At 41.6% G+C, this 22,693-nt stretch overlaps 1 protein-coding gene across 1 annotated transcript in view; it reads left to right on the top strand.

Annotated features, from left to right (window-relative positions):
- Positions 1–22,062, top strand: part of LOC145406848 (uncharacterized) — a 123,871-nt gene extending 101,809 nt beyond the window's left edge. Inside the window, exons 18-24 of the mRNA XM_080277956.1 lie at positions 3,480–3,932; positions 4,768–5,354; positions 7,425–7,635; positions 9,914–10,332; positions 12,835–13,082; positions 18,553–18,717; positions 21,443–22,062. Of these exons, the coding sequence (XP_080134082.1) occupies positions 3,480–3,932; positions 4,768–5,354; positions 7,425–7,635; positions 9,914–10,332; positions 12,835–13,082; positions 18,553–18,717; positions 21,443–21,465 (2,106 nt within the window). The 3' untranslated portion in view covers positions 21,466–22,062. The remainder of the gene's footprint in view (positions 1–3,479; positions 3,933–4,767; positions 5,355–7,424; positions 7,636–9,913; positions 10,333–12,834; positions 13,083–18,552; positions 18,718–21,442) is intronic.
- The last annotated feature ends 631 nt before the right edge of the window (positions 22,063–22,693 follow it).

Raw genomic sequence — 22,693 nt, 5'->3', positions numbered from 1 at the left:
ATAGTTCTAGATGTTTTTAAATGGAGAAGTACAGCTATACTTTAACAATTATTATAGCATTATGCATAGTTCTAGATGTTTTTAAATGGAGAAGTACAGCTATACTTTAACAATTATTATTCTGTATTTTTCTCATTATTCCTAAAAAAGTAAGGTAGATGCCAGACATTTAAGTATTTTATTAACACTGACTTATATCCCTCAAGCCTTATTTTTCCTTAAATCATTAGTTTATTCCATTGTATTAATTGCTATTTTGCCACATAATCCAAAACTGCTGATTTTCCTGTTTTTCCTGCCACCAGAGATGAGTTTTCAAAGCCAAAAGCTAATTTTTCACCCCTTATCAAGATGATGAATTTGTCCAAATAAGAAGTTGGCAAAGATGGCATAAAACAGCCACCAATGTATTGTAGAAGAGACTCAGACCAGTCACCTGCTGAGTAAAGGGTAGCAAAAACTTCACTGTGTGTGAAATTATACAGAGCATCGCCAGAGGCTTTGCAAACAGAGAGTTCTTGTTGTCTTTACCATCCTATATTCCCCTCTGACCTAGCAGTTAGTAGGCACCATCATTTAACCAGTGTGGGAATAATGGTGAAGAGTTCCCTTAGTGGAGTGAGTCACAAGATACCTTGGGTGGGAGGGCAAAACACAGCCCCCCTTCCCCACCATAATGGTGTTAACACCAGTCACAATCAGGATACATCAAGGAGTCAGAGGCTAAAGGCATCACGAGCTACCATACCCGAATTCCCTCCTCAGGACATTAAGAAAATTTAAACCATGGGAACATCTGAGCATGCCCAGAAAACTGAAGAAAGAATGTAGTAATTGAAGAACTTAAGTGACGACTGATGTCCGAAGACCATTTCACCTAGGTGAAGGGAAGTTTGTAGAATGCTTAGGTTGACTTTCCCTGTACATCACTGAAGGATTCCAGAAATGCAAAAGATTTGCAGGCTATGGTATCCACCATTTGGATGCTTTGGAAACATGCTAAACTTGGGGTTTACCTTTCCTCCCTGGTCTCCTTTTTCACCTGATTTGCCTAAGAAAAGAAGGACATCTTTACATGGGGAAGTCAACCCCTAAACACCATGAAAATGTAATGAGAAATGGCAGTTGAAATGGCACATTTAACAAGGGCAGAGGTGCACTTGTGAGTTTACATAACAAGGAGTAAAGACTTAATTACACCAAAAAGGGAGTTGGAACATTGGTATTTCTGGGGAAACTAAATCAAGTGCCAAAACCAGTAGATTACTTCCCAACAGTTGCTGGAAGCTGTTTGGGGGGGAGGAAAATAAAAGAATTTTTTAATGAAAACTGTAACTATGTGGCAGCTGGGACATAGAGTCTGTGGACAGCCACTCAGAAGAAAGATCACCAAGTGATTGTACTTGTGGCTGAATGATTGTGTGGCTAGTTACCAAATTTTTAGCCACACTTCGCTCTAATGTAGTACCTTCCAGGGTTGATAGTAGCCTCCTAGACACATTTACCTTATAATACAAGTTTCCATTCCAGTGTTGCCTAAATGAGGGATGCTTGCAGGGCATGATATGAGAGAATTACTGTAATAAACAGGGAACATCAGAACAAGAAAGATCCCAATAGAAGGCTGGCCAAAGCAGAAGACATATTGTTGACAATAAATTGTTTCTGGTTCGTCGGGACATACCTATACTACTGCACTGGATACTCATATACTAGTATCAGCAAGTCCCAGCAGTGGTTCATAGAGTTAAGGAGTGCTGACCAGTAATGCCATTAAAAATAAATAAATAAAGTAACGGCATGAAAACATTGCCATGAAAATGTATACAGTAATTGGATAGAAAACTATTACCGTGAAAATGCAGAAGAGGATAGACAATCCATCCATCCATTAGCCAATCCTATCATGCCCCATGAGGAGCATAGGATCCCCGGGCTAGGCAAGTTGGTCCTGACATTGAAGATGAGAGTGACTAGCCTCGCACATCCCTGAGTGGCATTATGTGAGGAATAAACCCCAACCGCCCTCTGGGTATAAACCTACACCGGCTCAGTCCAATTTGAGCGCCTTAATTACTCACTAAACCACCAGGTGCCATAATTCGGTTATATGGTTACCACCCAGTGTAGTTAATGGTTTCCTGGTGCACAGGAAACCATTTGGCTTGTCACTCAGTGTAGAGTCACCAACAGGCAGAAGGAAGAGGAAAGAATGAAGGAAAGAAAGACAGAAGAGGGAGTGTAAAGTCAGCTGTAATCATAAGGAAGAGGAAAGAATGAAGAAAAGAGAGACAGAAGAGGAAGGAAGAGAGGAAAGGGCTGACATTCAAAGCAGCACTACATTGAGTGAGTGGATGGTGAGTGCCTCCACCCACCACAAAGGATAGACAAACCACACAAAATAAGTATATTTTTATTATCCGTAGGAAATCTGCAGGCAGTCCCTGCCAGCTGGCTTAGGTGACCATGTTATGACTGAGAGCCATTAACAGAGTAGGACAGCAAGCTGGGATGGTTACCTGAACCATTAAGACAGTAAAATTGCTTACTGCAGTTTCAGATATGCAAAACTCATTGTGAAATGCACATGATATACTACTTTGTCTAAGCAAGTAAGGACCATGGAGCTGAAAATTAATATGATATGCTACCCAAAAGTAATAACAGTTTGTAAAAGTCTAGGTTCATACAAGCAGACGCAGAATAATAAATATAATGCAGCATAGATGATGATGATAATGATGATGCAGTATAGATGATACACAAGTAAAAGTAAGCCTACTTTTTCCCCAACGAAGAATGGAGGTAAAAATCGAGTAAAATGGCAGAGCAGGTTAGATGCTTGAATAAGAACAATCTTCAGTTTAGCATAAAAAACAAAAATGAAGAACCAAAACATGCTCCCAGAAGGGAGGAAAATTTGCACTAGGTCCAGAAGAGAGAAAAGCAAGCAAGTTGAAGAAAGATTATGGGTAGGTTAGCAAACATAGTTGAGAGATAGTGCTACACACCCACAAATTTCTAGCACCACAGAGAAGATGCCAACTCTTCAAGCAACACCATTTCTGTGCCAGGCAGGGGACAAAGGGATGTAAGTGGGAGGTCCTAAGGGCAGTATAGGTGAAAATGAAAGCTGTCCTTTCATGAAAGTGGGAAAGGCTTGTTATTTTATTCGCAGTTGAATATTTGCTCGCCCATTGTATCACCAGGTGACTTTTGAGATGCACCCCAATCTCATAGTGCATGTAAGCCAGGTTTGCCAACTTCCTGTTCGGATGCCAATAGCACCCCTGTGGTTTAGGGAATAATCTTGATCTCTTTCTCTTAAATGAAGGGTTATAAATAATATCCCAATAATTATTTGTAACTCTGCTTGTGTCTATTTTGATGGAATTATCGAGCTCTCCTCATCGTCTATCATTGTGTTTCCTGGCATTGCTCGTACTCACCCTTGCTATACCCTTTCCCTTTCTCCTCAGTCACCCCCTGTCCTGGACGCAAGGGTCTCCACTAACTATTCTCACAGCAGCTCTCATTCTGTCTCTGAAAGTTTAAGACTACCTCTTGAAAGTACCCAAGACACAGCTAATTCATCTCACTCGACTCAAGACAGTTTTGCGAGCACTGAAACATGTTCAGACTTGAGCATTAACAATGAGAAGTCAACCAGTGAGTCTGAAACTTGGATCAGAAATGATGAAGTTACGTCATCCTATGATACACTAGAAAACAAAGTAAACAGAGAGCAAAGGCATTCAGAGGTTCTTGAGAAGCATGCACTCAGAACTTCAGAGAATTCCATAGATCATAAGACACAAAGAGAGACAGATTGGGAGCTGAGTGAGCCCAGGAATTATGGTCATGCCGTGTTGGCTCCTCGGCCAGACAGCCTCCCTGTAGTGCCTGCCACTTCACAGCCTGAGGAGTACAAGGTGAAGATAAGCACAAACCAGAAGTGATCAGAGAGATTCCAGATTTAAGACTGTGGCAATAGTTTATTAACTTTCTCTTTTCTATTTGTATTTGATTGGTAATTTCCCAGGCAGATATGAATCAGACTAATGAGTACAGTATATTGTAATTTGTAAAACATATATGGAACCAGTTCATTGTGTATTTGAGTTAAAAAAGTTGGTTGCATTGATCTGACCTGAGGATGAGGTGAGAGGAACGAATGGTATTGCACCAACAAGATTTTAATAAAAAGAAAGAATAAGGAACACAAATTTTATTAAATGGCAGTACCTCTGTATAATTACACTGTATGCTGTTATGACTGATTATTTTCATATTCATGGTATTTGCAATTTGGAAGCATGAGTATATTTTTATTTATATGCATGAGTTTCAGTTTTTTATCCAAGTTTGGAGCCTTTCTGCTCTGGTGCTTTGTAATCTACTAATACCTGCTTCTTCAGTTTCTACAATATGCTGTAGGATCAGTTTAATATTAATTTTTAGCTGTTAGCGGTTAAATTAAAATTTACATCACATGTAGCTAAATTATTTGATTTTGTGTAGTATTTAACATTTAAAAGCCTTAAAACTGGAATGATTGCTTGTCTGATTGAGCATTTGAGACATGGTTTAGCGTAGGTAAAGTGCTTAATTGTCATCACTCATGTGCAATAAAGTTACAAAAGGGTGCAAAGGGTCAATTGCATCTTATGTATGCATGTTTTAAGTTTATTGGTAATTACATTGCTTTATTTCAGGCAGATGTTAGAGAAATTTCATGATTTATTTTCCCTTGTCCACACCCAACAGAAACTTGCAGAGCTAGAGGAAGAAATGATGCGTCATGACAAGGACATGTTACGTCGTGTAGGTCACCTCCCTCCAGCGTCCCAGCCAGCCTCCTCCACTCCTCAACATCTCTCTTACTCTCTACATGACTCCTCCACTACACACACCTCCACACAGCAACACTCAACCCATCAGCACCTCCCAATTCAGGAGTTCTACACTGCCCCAACTTATGAATCCACTCCTCCAGTTAGCCTGAATGAAGGTGGATTCAGAATGGATGAACAAGGTTATAAAATAGAGGAAGGGACAGGTTACAGAGTTGAGCAGCAGGGAATTGTGAGTGGATACAAAGCAGAGGATCAGATTAAATCTCCCTCTCCTTCACAGTATACCTCTCTTGCCTCCCCCCACCCTTTCTCACGCTCCAGCTCACAGCCAACAATTGACAACACACCTGCCACCCATGCCCCTCTCCAAGCTGCCAGATCCTCCCCCATCAGTGGGCCAGAACCACTGCCACGCCGAAGAAAGGCTCCACTCCCATCACCTACCAAGACACACAGGGTTCCTGACCTGAACACTGCTGAACGAAGGGAAGCCATGAGGTGAGGGAATAAATTCTGTAAAATTGGTATTGTTTTTATGTGTCGGTGTATTATGTGCGTGCATACACACACAAAATAAAATGCATACAGGTATTACAAAGGTTGCACCTTGGTTTTATTTTGGCAGTTGGTGTAGTGAAACTGACCCCAAAAGTATGGTGAGAGCAACTTTCAAGTTATAGTGTGGAATATGTATATGTGTTGGGAGACATTGAGAATTCCAGAGGCTTGATTATTGAGTGAGTGGATGTATGGCCCATTTTACTGCACACTAATATTGTAGTTCTAGCTTTGCATATTGTCTTATTTATAGTTTCTCTCCATCTCATTTAGTGTGGAAAAAGGGTTAGGGTGATGATGATGATCATCATTTGTATCTAAAGTACTCTAGATTATCAGTAACATAGATTATTGAGGAGTCTGTCTATTGGAACACTGTACCAATAATTTTCTTTCGCTGCTGCTGTTATAGTGCATCTTAGTATTTTTGGCTTTCATCATACCTTGCAGCCATTGGATCATGTATTCATCCCACTGTTTTCTGAAAAGCAGTTGATTTTAGTTGTAAGAACTCATAACTTATAATAAAACAGTCTGTCAAATGTAATTTATAGTATTCATGGTAAAATTCACAATTTTCAGCATAGCAAAATCATCTTTGGAAAATAATCCCAACTCATTCCATAAAATGGAATTTCATTGGATTTCTCTGGGATGGGTAGGGTAAGATGCAGGTATGGGAATTCACAAAAGCAGATGATATCAATACTGGGTTAAGCGAAGTGAATCATTGATTCGCTCATAATTTCAGACCTCTGTATTTTCAGTTCCATCCACACACCCCCTTTTTTTTTTTTTTTTTTTTTTTTTTTTTTTTTGCATAGGCTTCACAGCCTGCTCCCAAGGCCCAGTAGTCCTCCTACATACTATACACCTCTACATGTCACCACTTTGACGCCAACACCCACCATCCATATTGAATACATGCTAGGGCTGTCTCATACAGGACTGGTGTATTGGTATTAGGGGGGATATTTTTACGACATGTTGGCGGGTCTTCTGGTAGATAGGTAAAATCTGATTTTTATTAAATTAAAATCCTTAAACTGTTCCCTGCCCCAGCGGGGATTTGAACTTGGATCCGGTAGGACTGGAAGCCACCTCTCTACTGATTGAGCCACCACTTCCCCCCAATACCATCTGTGTGCAAACAGTCACCTTTTTCTTTTAGTGGGTCACACAACACCTGTCAGTGTCACCTTTCAGTGACTCCTTGGTTAAAAATGGAATGGACCATTGTTACATGCTTCTGCTTACCTATTTCAGCCTTCATCAGTTCTGTTGTTTCCTCAGTGTCACAACTTTGTTTTCCCTCATATGCTTTTAGGACATCAAGCCATCTTCTGTTTGGCCTCCCCCAAACTTCACCCACCTTATGTATGTCATTCTTTTTCCATCTGTGTACAGTATCTTGTACACTTTGGTCAACAGGCTTCCCTGCTTTACATGTTTGATGTTGGATCTTGGTGGTGGTGACCATCTTCCACTCACTTGATGTAGTGCTGCATACTTGTCAGGTGACTCTACACTAAGTGACAAGTCTAATGGATTCCTGTATCCCAGGAAACCATTAACAACATTGGATGGTAACCGTATAACAAAATACTGGGGTGATATGGAGCCTGCTATGTTCTCCCTGTTAAGTGGGTGGAGACACACAAATGTATTGTCCATCCAGGAATGCCTCACTGTGGTGAGATGTTGTCCATTGAGAGGGAACATCTGTTCACTGTACGGGACAGCCATGCAGGAGTGAGTGCCTGCCTGTGGTTGATAGGTCTGCTTGGCAAGACAAACTGGAGTTACTCTGCTACAACAACTAATAGATGTTTGATGGATCTCCTTGTTCATACCTAATCCAGTCAGTGCAGTCCACATTTTTTCCTCAACAGCCCCACATCCCGTGCTTGACTTTCCATAAACATGCTTAAAAAAAAAAAAAAAAAAAAAAATACAGATTTCATTATTAAATGTAAATGTAATTATTCCCATTTATTTTTTTTATGTCAGAGTAAGCCGCATGACATCAAATGAGCCTCAAGGAAGTGAACAAACAGAGAGTCAAGAAGTGACAGGAACCTCAGGGCAACAGATGAGCAAGCAGACCCTCCTTGCTCTTTCAGCCATCCCCAAACCTCGTCTGACAGAGAATGAAAGTTGGATCACAAAGAAGAAGGCCGAGTCACAGAAACGAGACTACAGTAAACATTGGCTGCATCAGGTGTGTTTTTACCATTCATTTATACTGTACCTGTACTGCATATGTATACTGTGGTCCCAAGAATGTACCGTAGTTACTTGGTAGTAGCTACTGTACTCTTATTTTAAGAAACTATGTTTCGGGAAATTGAAATCTTTTGGAAAAATACTGTTGTCATTTAAGAATCCTTGAAGACTACATCTGTTGCCTTTATCCAGCCCATCACAGCTATATAGTAAACCCTAACTGTTGAACCTCTTTATTCCGAACTTGTATTATATTGACTGCTGACCCTAATGGATAACGTCAGATACAGTATATTTAACTATAGGTCTATGTATCAAATTGATGTGGCTCTAAATTGACCAAAAGGTAGAGAGTTCGTTTTTTCTGTTCTGTTGTTTATTATTGATTGGAAATACTAAATATTTATTTAATATCAAGGTATATCATATGAAGCTGCACAAAATTTAAGTAAAGCTGTAAACACATTTGCCATAATCCCCCATTTAACTGTCATAATCCAGCCAAGGCCCTGTTGGATTGATTTATTTATTTTATTTTATTTATATTTTTTGTGGGGGGTGTAATGTTGTACTACCCCTCCCCCCTATACAGGAGTTATAATACGCTATACAGATCTCACTGTCTGTAAGCAAACCCTGTCTTGATATCAGTTTTCGGATGGCAACATTTATATATACGTTTTGTAATTCTTACATAATCTCTCATATAGAATTATGTGTTTTTCTTTTATACATATTCCTTAATAGACCTGTCTCATCTACATTCATTGTTCATTCATTTACGGGCACTAAAAATATTGTTATTAATTAAAATGAAAGAGAAATGGGTAGATGGAAAAGAGCAGAGCCAAAAGCAGTTAACTAGCAGTGTAAGTTACTAACACAAAGGAGACAAATTGTTGCCAAGTGCACACATATTTACATAAACATCTAATATTTTCCACAAAAAGAGTTACAGTCACTAAGAATATTTTGGTGTTTATTAAAAGTGCATGAGATGGGTAGGTGGATATGAGTAGAAGCAATAGTAGGCAACTAGCTAGTAAGTTATATGACATGAAGGAGACAGGCTGACACCGGCTGCGTGCATATTTACGTAAACATTTCATTATTTCCTCAGAAGGAGGTAGGAAAGACCTTCTGAAGTTGAGTTCAACATGCTAATATATCTTGAATAACCAGTTGTCTTGTCTTCCAGTTCTCCAGACTTTATGATATTCAAAAATTAGCATAACAGTGCAGGTATATCACTACCATCATCATGTAAGGAAGTCTAGGGGGTGACATCTTTGGTGGAACCTTAAGCAGGGAAGGATAATGCTCCATTTCAAGTCACTCCCTACTCCCATGTGTCATACAGGCATGCTTGCCTGCACCTTCAACGATGGATGATAGAATTAGGGTATCACAACCAGTTCAGGAAATTAGGATTTCTTGTACCTAGTTCTGTCTCTGTTAATTTTCATGTATAAGTTGTAGGGATTGCTTAGGTAGTGTGGTATTCATAGTCATCCATCCATCCATCATCCAATCCTGTGTTGCCCCATGAGGAGCATAGGAGCCCAGGGCTAGGCAGTTGGTCCTGACATTTAAGATGAGAGTGACCCTCACTCATCCCTGAGTGGCATTACGTGAGCAATAAACCCCAACCACCCCTTGGATATAAACCTTCACCGGCTTAGTCCAATTGGAGCACAATAATTACCCACAAAACCACCAGGTGCCAAAATTTGGTTCCTGTGTCTTAAAGATAAAATTATATACTGAATTGCATTTTTTTTTTTTTTTCCAATGATAAGGAAAACATCGTGGACTTACTTCTATGTCAGTTTTCCAAAGGGGACTTTACTATATGACTTTTCAGCAAAAGTATGGCTTTAGGACACATTTATATGCCTAGAAAATATACATAGGCTTGTTGTTATTCCACTTTGTTTCCCATGAAGTGGAATCTTAGGTTTGGTCGTGTCCATCCATTAGCCCATTCGTCCATTCCACGCTGTATCTCAGATACCATTTGTTGGAATTTTCTTATAATATGTATGGTAGGGTCATATAGGAGGTTGATGCCCATCTTTTTGAGATTTTGAATCCAAGTGGCCGACTTATGACCAATTTTCTATTTTTGAAACTTTAAATTCTGTATATCTCCTTTACTTTAACAGATAGGTTTACAATTTGTAACGAAGTGGAATATAGTTTCTATGGGACTTGTTTTTTCGATGTATTTGATAGTATGAGAATTTACATAACAAAGTTTCCTTTTATTACAGGAAGCTGAGCAGCGACGACTTGAGCAACAAGATAGAATATCCCGTCCAAAGTTCACCCCTACAGCCCCACCACAACCCAACAAGCAGTCCAGCTCCTCACCCACAAGGCCACCACCAGCATTCCACCAAAACACACCTATTTACCCACCCCAGACCACAACACCTGTGTACTCCAGCTACCCACAAGCACTAAAGAATCCCTCCCCTATTCACAGGGAAAACAACAATAATAGTAATAACAACACAGTTACAAACAATAATAATAATAATAACTGGAGAAATCAGGCGACCACATACCAGCCACATATACCTGCTCCGGCCCCAACAAGTGACAAGGCTCTTCCAGACTCCATAATCCACAATCTCACACAGAGAGTCAACAACAAGAACAAAAGTTCCAATAATAATTCTGGTGGGAGGTGAGTTTAATTTATTTAGATGTAAAAATGGGACAAAACTATTGCAGTCAGTTTTTAAAAGCACATCAGGTGGTGCAACAGCTGACATGTCAGATCAATTCAAAATTTCAAGCTTAGCAACTTTGTATTTCATTAAGTCACTAAAATGCCTTCTTATAGCCAAAATTGAATATTGCCCAATAGTCAGCTGATGCAACTGCAGACCTGTTAACAGCAACTGCAGACATGTTTTGTACTATACTTCTCCCACTGCTGCACACCGCCACGCAAATACTGTCCACACAAAACTCTCTCTCTCTCTCTCTCTCTCTCTCTCTCTCACCCCCCCACATCGTGTGACTTTGTCATTCCACATGCACTACAACTTCTCATACCATACACTTCTCTAGCATTCCTAAGCACAGCTTCTTTGAACTCATTCCACTCATAATCATTATATCTCACTCCAAACCATTCTTCTCTCAGTCTTTTTTCTTAATATCTGACAATACACTCCTTTGTTTCTAACACATCTTTTGTGCTTCTGTCAAAACTACTGTACATTTCCATAGATGTCATCACTAAAAGGTGGCCAGATGGCCCTCCTACTGGCCCATTAAGAGCATTTGCATAAAGCAACATTTTCTTCACTTCCCCATCCATGAACATATAGCCCATCAGTACCCACTGTCCAACTACTCTACTCACCCATGTATGCTTATGAATATACGGTAGACCTTCATTGTACATGTGGCTGATTTGTGCTAAACTCATTTTGTAAGAGAAGGTAAACCCAGACCCAGCCCAGTAAACACAAGGGAGGGGGGGGGGTTACACAAGAAAATACCAGAAGTCACCACCTGTCTGCAGCCTTGAGGTTAATTTACCATCACTTCAGGCAGCAAACCCTCAAGCAGTGACAATAAAATAATTTTGAAGGTGTCTAGCACAGTAGGACATTGATTTAATGTGAGATAAGTTCTGAAGGAACTCGCTTAAAATTGGTCTCACACTAAATAGGAGTAGTTTCAGTGGGAGAATTAGTTTGGTACTTAAGAGAGACACAAAATACTAAAAGATACATGTGTTGATAGGTCGAAATGTTGGGATGATTGATCAATAACCCCCTGAGATGAGTTGCTGCTGTGCAGTATGTGACTGGCCTGCTCTGGTCCCACAGCATAACAGAGGGTTGTCAAGTTTTCCTGCCCATCCCCCCCTCCCTCCCCAAAATTTCACTATCAGACCACCCAGGATAAACAAAACATTGTATCTGTATAGGATTTTGCTAAAGCAGGTGGTCATAATTCAACCCAGCTAAAATTATGGGACATGAAATGTTCTGTTTACACTTAATCAGCTGGCCATGTGCGCACACACAGTGTTCGTCACCTGCCTTTCATTTCTCTCACCTCATTGCCACCAATCATTAACCCGCGCCATCCCGAGGACGTACTTCCACGTCCTCACGTTTTGTCACAGCTAATCCCGAGGACATACTTCAACGTCCTGCAATTGCAAGGTTCATAATTTCCACAATTTTCAATTTTCGCGAGTCATTTTTGGTACGTATACACGGGACACCTTCCTCAACAAGATGCCAGGCAGAGACAATGCCTTACCCAGCATGACCTCCTCCCCCCCCCTGCATGCCCTTTTCTCAGCAATTCACCTGTTATCAGTGACCTGGCCAGTATAGCCATGTCATGCCACGGTACGAAATTCAGGGCCCGAGTGATTCCCCAATCAATGACAATGTGGAGGACAAACTTTACATAGCATTAGAGGAAGAAACAGTTAGAAATGATGATCAGGTAATGTGGCAAAAAAAGGTCAGGTATTAGTGAGTGAAACAATGCTTATAATGCCTATATTACTGCTTGAAAACCAATATACTCTTGTACTACATATAAATTCGTAACAGTAAATAAATAAATACCGTTTATGAGTGGTGTGAAATAGTTATCCTCTCATAGAACTCGTTTTCTTTGGTGCCAGCCTGATAGAAAACCCAGTAAGGTAAGGAGGCTCTCCTACCTGTAATGAGTATTTTAAACCTCAGGTGAGCGATTTCTCTATGAATTTTCGATGTTTCTCACCAAAAGCAAAAGTTTTAGCAAAAAAAAAAAGGGTCGAAAAATGGTCGGGATTGGGGGGTACCAGTGGTCAAAAAGTGGTCGGGACGGGGCGGGTTAAGTACTTTTCTTCTTCCAACTAAGCTTTTCATTACTGTTTTCATTGCTCAGTCACTCATATACTGTAGGTTTCCAGAATCCTCATGCCTATGAGGTGGAGCTAGGACTTGGAATTGTATTAGGTGTGAATGAGTGTCTGGCTTATTTTACTGAGCAAACTGTTGTTACTTTTCCCATTTTTATACTTTCTTATACCTCACTTTTGGGATTCCATCTAACCCCATCTGTAGGTGGGAAAATGGTCAGTATTATAATCATGATGATGGTGCTTTGTAATATCCAAAATGATACAGTGCCACAGAGTAAGCAGCATGTGTCTATATTACAGATTAAGCAGCAACAGCAATAGTAGCAGCTACAGTGGTCCACGTGATGACAACTACCACGACTACATGAATGCTGATGCCCTGAGTAACACCACTGCATCTCCTCCTGGCCACTCACCTCTCTACCAAGGTCCTGGACAGACCTCACCCTCCACATCACAGCCTCAGGACTCACCTTCCCCTGCTCAGGACCAGAGACTGCTCAGTGTTTCCGGGAAGAAGAAGTGTTCCCATTGCTCAGAGGAACTGGGTAAGTGTGTGGATTCTATATTGATGTATTCATTAATCTTTTTGTGTCCCACATATATTCCTTATTTATGGTTTCATCTTTTTTTTCTAAATGATTTTTACATGTAATAAAGCTTTGATGGACCAACCTGAATAAAATTTTCAAGCTATACAATGGGCACCAACCATGCTAGTATCAGGCATCTGTTTAGTGTAGGCTGTAGAAAACTAAGAACAATGGTTGTGGTACTATAATAGTACAAGGCAAACCCCATGCATCCTCCACAACAGTCCCACACACTCAGAGCCTAATCCCCATCCCCCCACCCACCTTATCTCTCATCACTCGGTGAGTTAATTAACCTCATTTACACACCTCCTCTTCCCTTTTTGTGCAGCCACATTTGCTGAATCATCACCAGTTCAAGGTTAACCATAGCAAGTGATTAGGAGACTTAAAGCCATTAGGCAAGTGTGGAAGACTTTTGTCTACAAAAAAATAAATAGAAAATATATAAGTAAAATAAGGGAAAGTTTAAACACTGGCACATGGGCAGGACTATTTAGTGGGCTCAGCTAGTTAAGGGTTGCTGTTGATTCTTTGTTAGTACTTACTCATTCTGTCAGTGGCTGTATTATATCTAAGGGCAGTATAGGGATGAAGTTACTATATGAAGGTGACCTGGTACCAGTTAAAATTTATGGTTGTGATGTTTGTATATTGTAAGAGACAAACCATTAGGGAGGATGACAGGTATCATTTACCACTGATAGCTGTATTGAGACACACAAATACACTAATTCCATGTTGTATATTGCCTTTTTTTCATTTAATTCTTCTGTAAAAGTGGTTATTGCAAACACATCTGGGCATGTAATAAAGGCCACCTATAACTGGACATTTTCATAGACGCAATGGCAGCAGACTGTGGGGTTCATAAATCATAATAATATCTTCCTCTGTAGGAGGAGGCCGTAGCACGGGCCGAACAGTGTAGGACTCCCGAGGGGAATGGGAATGCTGGTGATAGGGAGAGCTGGAGCTCCTGTTTCACTAGCTATCTAACCATCCCCCTTTGCTGACCTTTTCAGTGTGACAGTAGCATGGAGAGTAGACCAGCATACTCTCCCAAACATTTCCTCTAACTATCTATGCACTACACCACATGCACTTTACATTTCACACAACGTATCCCACTACGTTACAGGGGTTGGTGCCAGCAAGGGCATGTGGCCAGAAAACTTTGCCCCCGCTACCTAGTGGCGGACTTCTGGGGGGAGGCGTGGCGGGGGTTCCGCCGGCATAGATCATGGGTCCAGGGCGAGATGGGGCTCGGGCCTGTGCTAGAGGGTACAGGGCATTGCGGTTCCCAGGCTGCCGCTTCCGCCCAATAGAGAGGGGCCCGAACCTGGGAGTAGCGCCCCAGGAGGCTGCCCTATCAGTGGGTGTATAATGGCGGGATAGTTGCAGTGCCAAGATGCGCTTGGAGGGTGTCCCTGCAGCTGTCCTGGCAGGGTGCCCCGAAGCCACTACCACAGCCACTGGTAAGCTGGTGGGCTAGGGGTCCCAGATCAATTGCCTGGACCTGGGATTGTGCAGTGAGTGGGATCTGTGCTGTGTCTGTCCCCATTTATTAATACTGAAGATGACAAAACAAAAAAGGTTTCAAAGCAAGCCTGAGGACAGTAAATCACCCATGGGGATGAGGGTGGGTTCATGGAATGTGGGAAGTTTGAGGGGAAGAGCAGGGGAAGTCGTTGAGGCATTCAGTAGGAGGTGGGTGGATGTGGCGTGTTTGCAGGAAGTCCGGTACAGGGGTAGATCAGCCAGAAAGATTGGGAAGGACTGTTGCTATAAGTTGTTTTGGCAGGGGGGGACAGACGGATATGGAGGTGCTGGTGTGATGGTTGCGGAGAAATGGGTGGAATATGTTATGAATGTTTTGAGAGTAAGCGATAGGATATTGGTAGTGAAAATTCTGTTGGGAAGAAAGATAGCTGTGATTATATCGGCATATGCTCCACAGGCAGGATTGGATGAATCAGAGAAAGATAGATTTTGGGATGATTTAATACGTGTAGTGGGTGGTATGCGGGATGATGAGATAGTGATTTTGGGAGGGGACTTAAATGGTCATGTAGGTGAAGCAGCACAAGGTTATGAAGGAGTGCATGGGGGATGTGCATATGGTCTAAGGAATGCAGAAGGGGAAAGGATACTCGAGTTTGGGGAGGCAACGGACATGATTGTGTGCAACACATATTTTAAGAAAAGAGACAGTAGGTTAATTACGTATGAGTCTGGGGGAAATAGCAGTCAGATAGATTATTTTCTGGTTAGGAGGGCCGATAGGAGGTTAGTGAGGGATGTTAAAGTTATAGGAAGTGAGGAGTGTGTGCAGCAGCACAAACTATTGATTTGTGATATGGTGCTTAAAGAACAAGTGATGAAAAGAGGACTTATGTACCTAGGAGGAAAATATGGAAGCTGAAAAACCAAGTAGTAAGGGATGCCTTCTATAGCGAGTTGAGGAGAATGGTGGCTGAACAGGGAGCTGTAGACAGAGGCGTTAATGAACAGTACAGAGCCCTCAAGAACAATTTCTTGAGAGTTACTGATGTAACATGCGGCTGGACAAGAGGACCACCAAGACATAAGTAACTTGGTGGTGGGACGAGGGTGTAGAAGCTGCAATTAAGGAGAAAAGAAGGCTTTTCCAGGAATGGAAGAAGGGTGGTAGAAAAGAGGAATATTTGGCTGCCAAGCATAGGGCTAGGAGATAGGTATACAGGGCAAAGTCTGAGTCACAGAGACAATTACTTGATAACCTAAATCATGGGAAAAGGAAAAGTATATTTAGGGTGGCAGGTCAGGTGAAGAGGGATAATCGGGATATCATAGGTGAGCAGTGTGTGAAGAATGATGAAGGAAGGGTAGTGGTGAACAGTGAGGATATTAAAGATGCATGGAGAGAGCATTATAACCGGTTGTTGAATGAGGAGTTTGACTGGGACAGGGAAGGTTTGGAGCCAGCAGATCCAGTGTCTGGCCCTTGGCCTTTGATTGATACTGCTACTGTGAGTGAGGCAATAAGCAGGATGAGGGTGGGGAAGGCAGCAGGTGTGTCTGGGTTGACTGCCGAAATGTTGAAGGCCTCAGGCGATATAGGGGTGAGTTTAGTCACTGACCTGATAAATAGGATTATTTATGAGTGTGTTGTCCCAGATGATTGGCTGAAGAGTGTACAGTAATTGTAAATGTGTATAAAGGGAAGGGTGATGCCCTGGAAAGAGGAAATTATAGAGGTATAAAGCTTTTAGATCAGATAATGAAGGTACTGTAATGGAGAGAGTTTTAGAAGGTATGATTAGAGAAAGAGTGAATATTGATGAGATGCAGTTTGGGTTTATGCCAGGTAGGGGGACCACTGATGCCATATTCTTTGTTCGACAGCTTCAGGAAAAATATATTGGTAGGAGAAGGGATCTTTATTTTGTTTTTGTTGATTTGGAAAAGGCCTTTGACAGAGTCCCTAGAGAGGTGATGAAGTGGGCAATGAGAAAGCTTGGCTTGGAGGAGTGGCTGGTTAGGGTGGTTATGGCCATGTATGTGGGTGCTCACACCCAGGTGAGAGTGAATGGAGATTTGAGTGATGAGTTTTCCGTGAATGTTGGTGTGCATCAGGGGTCAGTCTTGAGTCCCATGTTGTTTATCATGGTACTTGAAGCCCTTTCACGTGACTTTAGAAACGGACTCCCATGGGAGTTGTTGTATGCTGATGATTTGGTGTTGATTGCAGAGAATGAAAGGGAGGCGGAGGAAAGGTTTAGGAAGTGGAGAGATGGTATGGGGCAAAAGGGTTTAAGGGTAAATGCAGACAAAAACAAAAGTGATGATATCTAGGGTTGGTGGCGGTACTGTCAAAGACGAGGGAGAGTGGCCATGTGCAGTTTGCCACAAGGGCGTGGGAAGTAATTCCATCTTGTGCAGTGTGTGTGATAAATGGGTGCATAAGAGCTGTAGTGGTATCAGAGGTAGACTACGAGATAATGGTGATTTTATGTGTACGGCATGCCGGGGTGAGCAGGTGGAGATCGTCAGACGTGAAAGGATTGAACTTGCTGGTGAATCTCTTGAGTTTGTGGAAGAGTTTTGTTATTTGGGAGACATGTTGTGTGCTGGAGGTGGGGCTGGAGCTAGCTCTGTGGCTAGGGTGAGAAGTGGTTGGAAGAAGTTCAGGGAGCTCTTGCCTCTCCTGACATTGAGAGGGCTCTCCTTACGTGCTAAGGGGTCTTTGTATGCAGCATGTGTTAGGAGTGTAATGCTGTATGGCAGTGAGACCTGGGCAGTGAAGGAGGAAGACATTCGCCGGCTCAGACGTACAGAAATGACAATGATGAGGTGGATGTGAAGTGCGTCCCTGCGTCCAAGGCCTGGAGGGGCTGGGTTTACAGTGAAAGAGTTGAGAGGTAGGATGGGACTGGAGTGTATTGGTGTTGTGATGAGGAGAGGTAGATTGAGGTGGTTTGGACATGTGGAGAGGATGGGGGATGATAATTGGGTGAGGAAGGTGAGAAGTGTTAATATTGGGGGTGGGGTTATGAGGGGTAGACCGAGAAAGACATGGGACGAGGTCATTAAGTGTGACCTTAGGGTTAAGGGACTGAACGGGGAGGCTGCAATGGATCGTGCAGCGTGGAGAGCCGCCATTAGGTGACCAAGGCCGACACATGCAAGCATGTTGGAGCCTTTAAAAACGAAACGAAACGAAACGTCATGTGTGAATCACTGTGTCTGTGAGGAGTCAGAGTTCCGGGGACTATAATGGTGAGTGAACAGTGTGTGGCCCATTTCATTGGGCATTCATTCATTCATCATCCAATCCTACGTTGCCCCATGAGGAGCGTAGCAGCCCGGGGCTAGGCAAGTTGGTCCTGATGAGAGTGACCAGCCTCACTCATCCCTGAGTGGCATTACATGAGCAATAAACCCCAACCACCCCTTGGATATAAACCTTCACCGGCTCAGTCCAACTGGAGCACAATAATTACCCACTAAACCACCAGGCGCCAAAATTTGACTATGTGGTTACCACCCAGCGTAGTAAATGGTTTCCTGGTGTACAGAAAATCATTTGGCTTGTCACTCAGTGTCGAGTCACCCACAAGCAGGAAGAGGAGAAAAGAAGGAAGGAAGAAAGACAGAAGAGGGAGTGTAAAGTCACCCGTAGGCAGAAGGATGAGGAAAGAATGAAGGAAAGACGGAAGAGGATGGAGGAGAGGAAAGGGCAGACACCCGAGAGCAGCACTACATCGAGTGAGTGGATGGTGAGTGCCCCCACCTACCACAAACTAAATCAATTCTCCCATTATCATGTTCTTTTTCTTTGCTGTCTGGGTTGTATTGGCCTGAATTCTAACCTTGCTTTCTGTGCTGTGCCTTACCCCACCAGTGGATGGAATGATGATGACGACATCTTCTTGTATTCCAGGGCGAGGGGCAGCCATGATCATTGAGAGTTTGCGGCTGTTCTACCACATCCCATGCTTTAAGTGTTGTGTGTGTGGTATTCAATTGGGCAACGGGTCAGCAGGAGCTGATGTTAGAGTTCGCAACCACAAGCTGCACTGCCACAACTGCTACTCCAATGATGAAGGTGAGGAGGATGGAATGTAAGAGATCTTGATATACAGTGGAAGTGAACCCATTCAACCTAAGAATTTTATCCTAGCGTATGATTTTATTAAGCTTACAAGAGCCTTCCAGCTGAAGTGATGAAAAGTTTGTGTACATTAGGTCCCTCGGTATTCACAGGAGTATATACAGTGAATGGAGACAACTCTGATGTCATAGGGCAATAATTGGAGCTAGTATCCTAAAAAAAGAAAAAAGAAAAAAGGTGTACCTTTCCCATAACTTTTCTCACATTGACCCATTTACATTCCTGGAGCACAAATTTTAAACAGTTCACTAGCATTCCTGTATGTAAAATAACTAGAATAAGAGTAAATATTAGTAAATGGATCACTTTAGAGGCCTAGAAACATGTACAGAGGATGTTGTTGCTGGAATTGGCTGTCGTTGCTAAGCGAACTGTTGACCATATTATCATATCCACATCATACACAAAAGACATACAGTAATCCTCCAATTATCCAACACTGCAGTAACCAACAAACATCATCATTGTCATCATCCAGACCTCCTTTCCCACCTTAGGGTAGAGTGAGGAGTAGCTTTGTCCAGACAGCCCAAGTTTGCCTAGTTCAGTGGGCCATATTTCCATTCACTCATCATTCAAACCCCTGGAATCCTGGCTGTATCTGATATGCCAAAAATCTTTCACCACATTCTGTAGCTTCACATAAACGCATCTGGTAGAGTCAATCCAAACGCTGTCATGTTAAAAAGAGATGCCAAATCCCCGATCAGGCACTTTTCCCCACAACATTCATCCAGCCAGCTCGATCTTTTGTCAGTTCCCTAGCCTCACTGACTTCCACTGGGTGTTTGAAACCATTATTCGTACATTTTTCCACTTTATCCAAACAGAATGCTTGCATTTGGGTGGAAATTATGGCTGCGCAAACATTTTCACACATCTGCCCCCCCCCCCTTTATTTTTTTTATGCCTTGCAGTGGTGATTGCTTATCTGTGATTGATGGGTCTGTTTGGCCATGGTAATTGCTTGGTTGTGGTTTATAGGTTCTTTTGTGGATAGAGCCCCTAGATTATATAATAAATTGCCATTATTCATTAGACAGCTCTCTTCTGTTGAATCCTTCAAGAGACAGCTGAAAGTCCTTTCTTTTTTCAGAATGCTATGATCTGGAGAGAGGTACAGTGACATATGATTATGGGGTTTGATTATTGCCACTTTTTTTTTTTTTTTTTTTTTTTTTTTATATGAGAGGTGTCACAATTCTTGTAATTGTAAAAATAATGTATATGTGTGTCGAGCACTAGTGAATTCCCTGTGGAAGAACTGGCACTTTTGAGAAACATAAGACTGTCTATCTATCTATCTATTGCCAGATGCCATAATCCCGTAAGGGGTGGCCATTTGACTCCGAGTTATTTGTTTTACAGGGAGGGGCACTAACCCTCCACCAACCCACTTGCTGACACATAGGGAGAAAGATTAAATATTGCGAGGATTCGAACCAGCGCTTGCAACTGCCTGAGTACAGCAGCTTACCAAGCGAGCCATTTCGGCACATAAGACTGGATTATTATTATTATTATTATTATTATTGTTACTTGACCAGATAGAGTACCAGTACTGTAATGTAAAACTCCAGGAATAAGTGTTGTACGATGTACTGTAGTGGCCTCTTACAATGGCTTTCAAAGTTAGGGTATGTATGAAGGGGGGCCAAGGGAGCAGTCCATTATCCGGAGGATCCATTATCCAGAAATGCCTTTGGCTCTTTTACATCGGATAATCGAGGGATTACTGTACACTATCTTTTGTATTGTTTTTGTTTTTTCTTTGAAGGAACAGTTTGCAGGCTCCAGCCTTTGGTTCCTGCTTTCTTGCATTAAAAAAAAAAAAAAAAAAAAAAAAAAAAAAAAACGTGGTAGATCACACACGGCTGCTCTTCCACTTCTTTATCAGTACCACCCCTAACCCTAGATACCATCACTTTTGTTTTATCTGCATTTACTCCTAAGCCATTGCATCCTGTACCATCTCTCCACTTCCTAAATCTTTCCTTCACCTTCCTTTCGTTCTCAGCAGTCAACATCAAATCATCAGCATACAACATCTGCCATGGGAGTCCATTTCTGAAGTCATGTGAGAGGGCTCCAAGTACAGTACCATGATAAACAACAAAGGGCTCAAGACTGACCCCTAATGCACACCAACATCCAATGAAAACTCATCACTCATATCTCCATTTGCCCTTACCTCGGTGCAAGCACCCACATACATAGTCATAACCATCCTAACCAGCCACTCCACAATCCCAAGCTTTGTCATTGCCCACTTCAACACGTCTCTAGGGACTCTGTCAAAGGCCTTCTCCAAATCAACAAAAACTAAGTACTGTTCCCTAGGTGATCACAAAAATAGTAGCTGTACCTCCATCACCCTGTCGACTGCTTCCTCCAACTCACTTCTTCATTCTTATACTTTTTGCTTTAGTAATGGAGGAGGTGGCCACAAATAGATTACCTCCATCACCCTGTCGATTGCCATCATACTGTACACTAACCTCCTCAGTCATATACCTTTCCATCTTATCCCTCCACATCCTCAGTCTCCCCTTCTCCTTCACCACATCACTCACACTGCTGCATTTGCATTTACGTATTCAGCTTCACAGTTCATATACAATAATGGATATGACACTGACTTTTTGTGTTTATTTTTCAGGAATGAAGTTCAGCAAAGTATAGCACTGAGGAGTGAGTGGCAAGTGTGTGAGTGTAAGTTTTTGGTGCCAAAAGTCGAGTTGCATCGCAAACGTTATGTACTTTACAGAGTTTTGTTTTGTGTGTATATTAACTCCGTATGCATCTCCATTGTATGAAAAAATATATATATAAGTATAAATATATATGTAGTGTGTATATACTTATACATATACTTAGTCTATATGCATATGATATATATACATACATATAAAATTGTAAATTTGTTTAATAATAACAAAGCAGTGTTAAATGAAGTGGTACAGAGTACTGTAGTTTATATAAAGGCTTAGTAGGATCTAGTAGATAGATCTTGTTAAAGTTTAAAAGATTTTGATAATGCTTAGCTAGTTATTGGCAGCTAGAGCATCTACTTAATATATGTATAAAAACTGCACAATCAAACATGATAAATACAAGTAAGCAATAAATTATATATTGTATATACTGCCTTAGTCATACATATTTCAGTCACTTTAATTAGTATAAAGTATCAGGTGATTTTAATATATGTTAGGTTTTCATCAAAACATCTTGTATATTGATTCAGTGTAATCTTGTAAGTAAAACAAGTTTTATTCATTACTGTGTTAATTTTTATCCTGCAGGAGTCATAATTGTAAATTTAAGTGTTTGCGTGGTTGAAAACATGACACCCAGAGAATGTCTGATTTTTATGTAAACAAGTTTTTGCACTGCCAAAACCAAACTCCTTTTCTGAAGATGAAGAGAAGGGCAAAAAGGAAGAATGGAGTTGCACTGAATAATAGAATCATAGTGCCATATATGAGGGATCATATGGCACTAATTCAAAGCACAGACTATCAGTGGAATAGGAACAGGGAAGGAGGTGAAGAAGTGGTCTGGGCACTGAAGTGGTACTGGCATAGAAATAGTCTTGGTGTTAAGGTGGCGTTGAAGTGGTCTTGACTCTTGACATAGAAGTGATCTTGGAGCTGAAGTTGTCTTGAAGTGGTCATGGTGTAGAAGTGGTCTTGGTGTTGAAGTGGTCTTGGCATTGAAGTGGTCTTGACATTGAAGTGGTCTTGGTGTTGAAGTGGTCTTGGCATTGAAATGATCTTGGTATATATGTGATCTTGACGTAGAAGTGGTCTCAGTGTTGAAGTGGTCTTGGCATGAAAGTGATCGTGGTGCAGAAGCAATCTTAACATTGAATTGGTCCTGGGGTTGAAGTAGTCTTGACTTTGAAGTG

This window comes from Coenobita brevimanus, chromosome 71, assembly GCF_032717465.1.
Source record: "Coenobita brevimanus isolate Jiangsu-jjx chromosome 71, ASM3271746v2, whole genome shotgun sequence".
NCBI lineage: Eukaryota > Metazoa > Arthropoda > Malacostraca > Decapoda > Coenobitidae > Coenobita > Coenobita brevimanus.
This window is presented reverse-complemented; position numbering and strand designations above follow the sequence as displayed.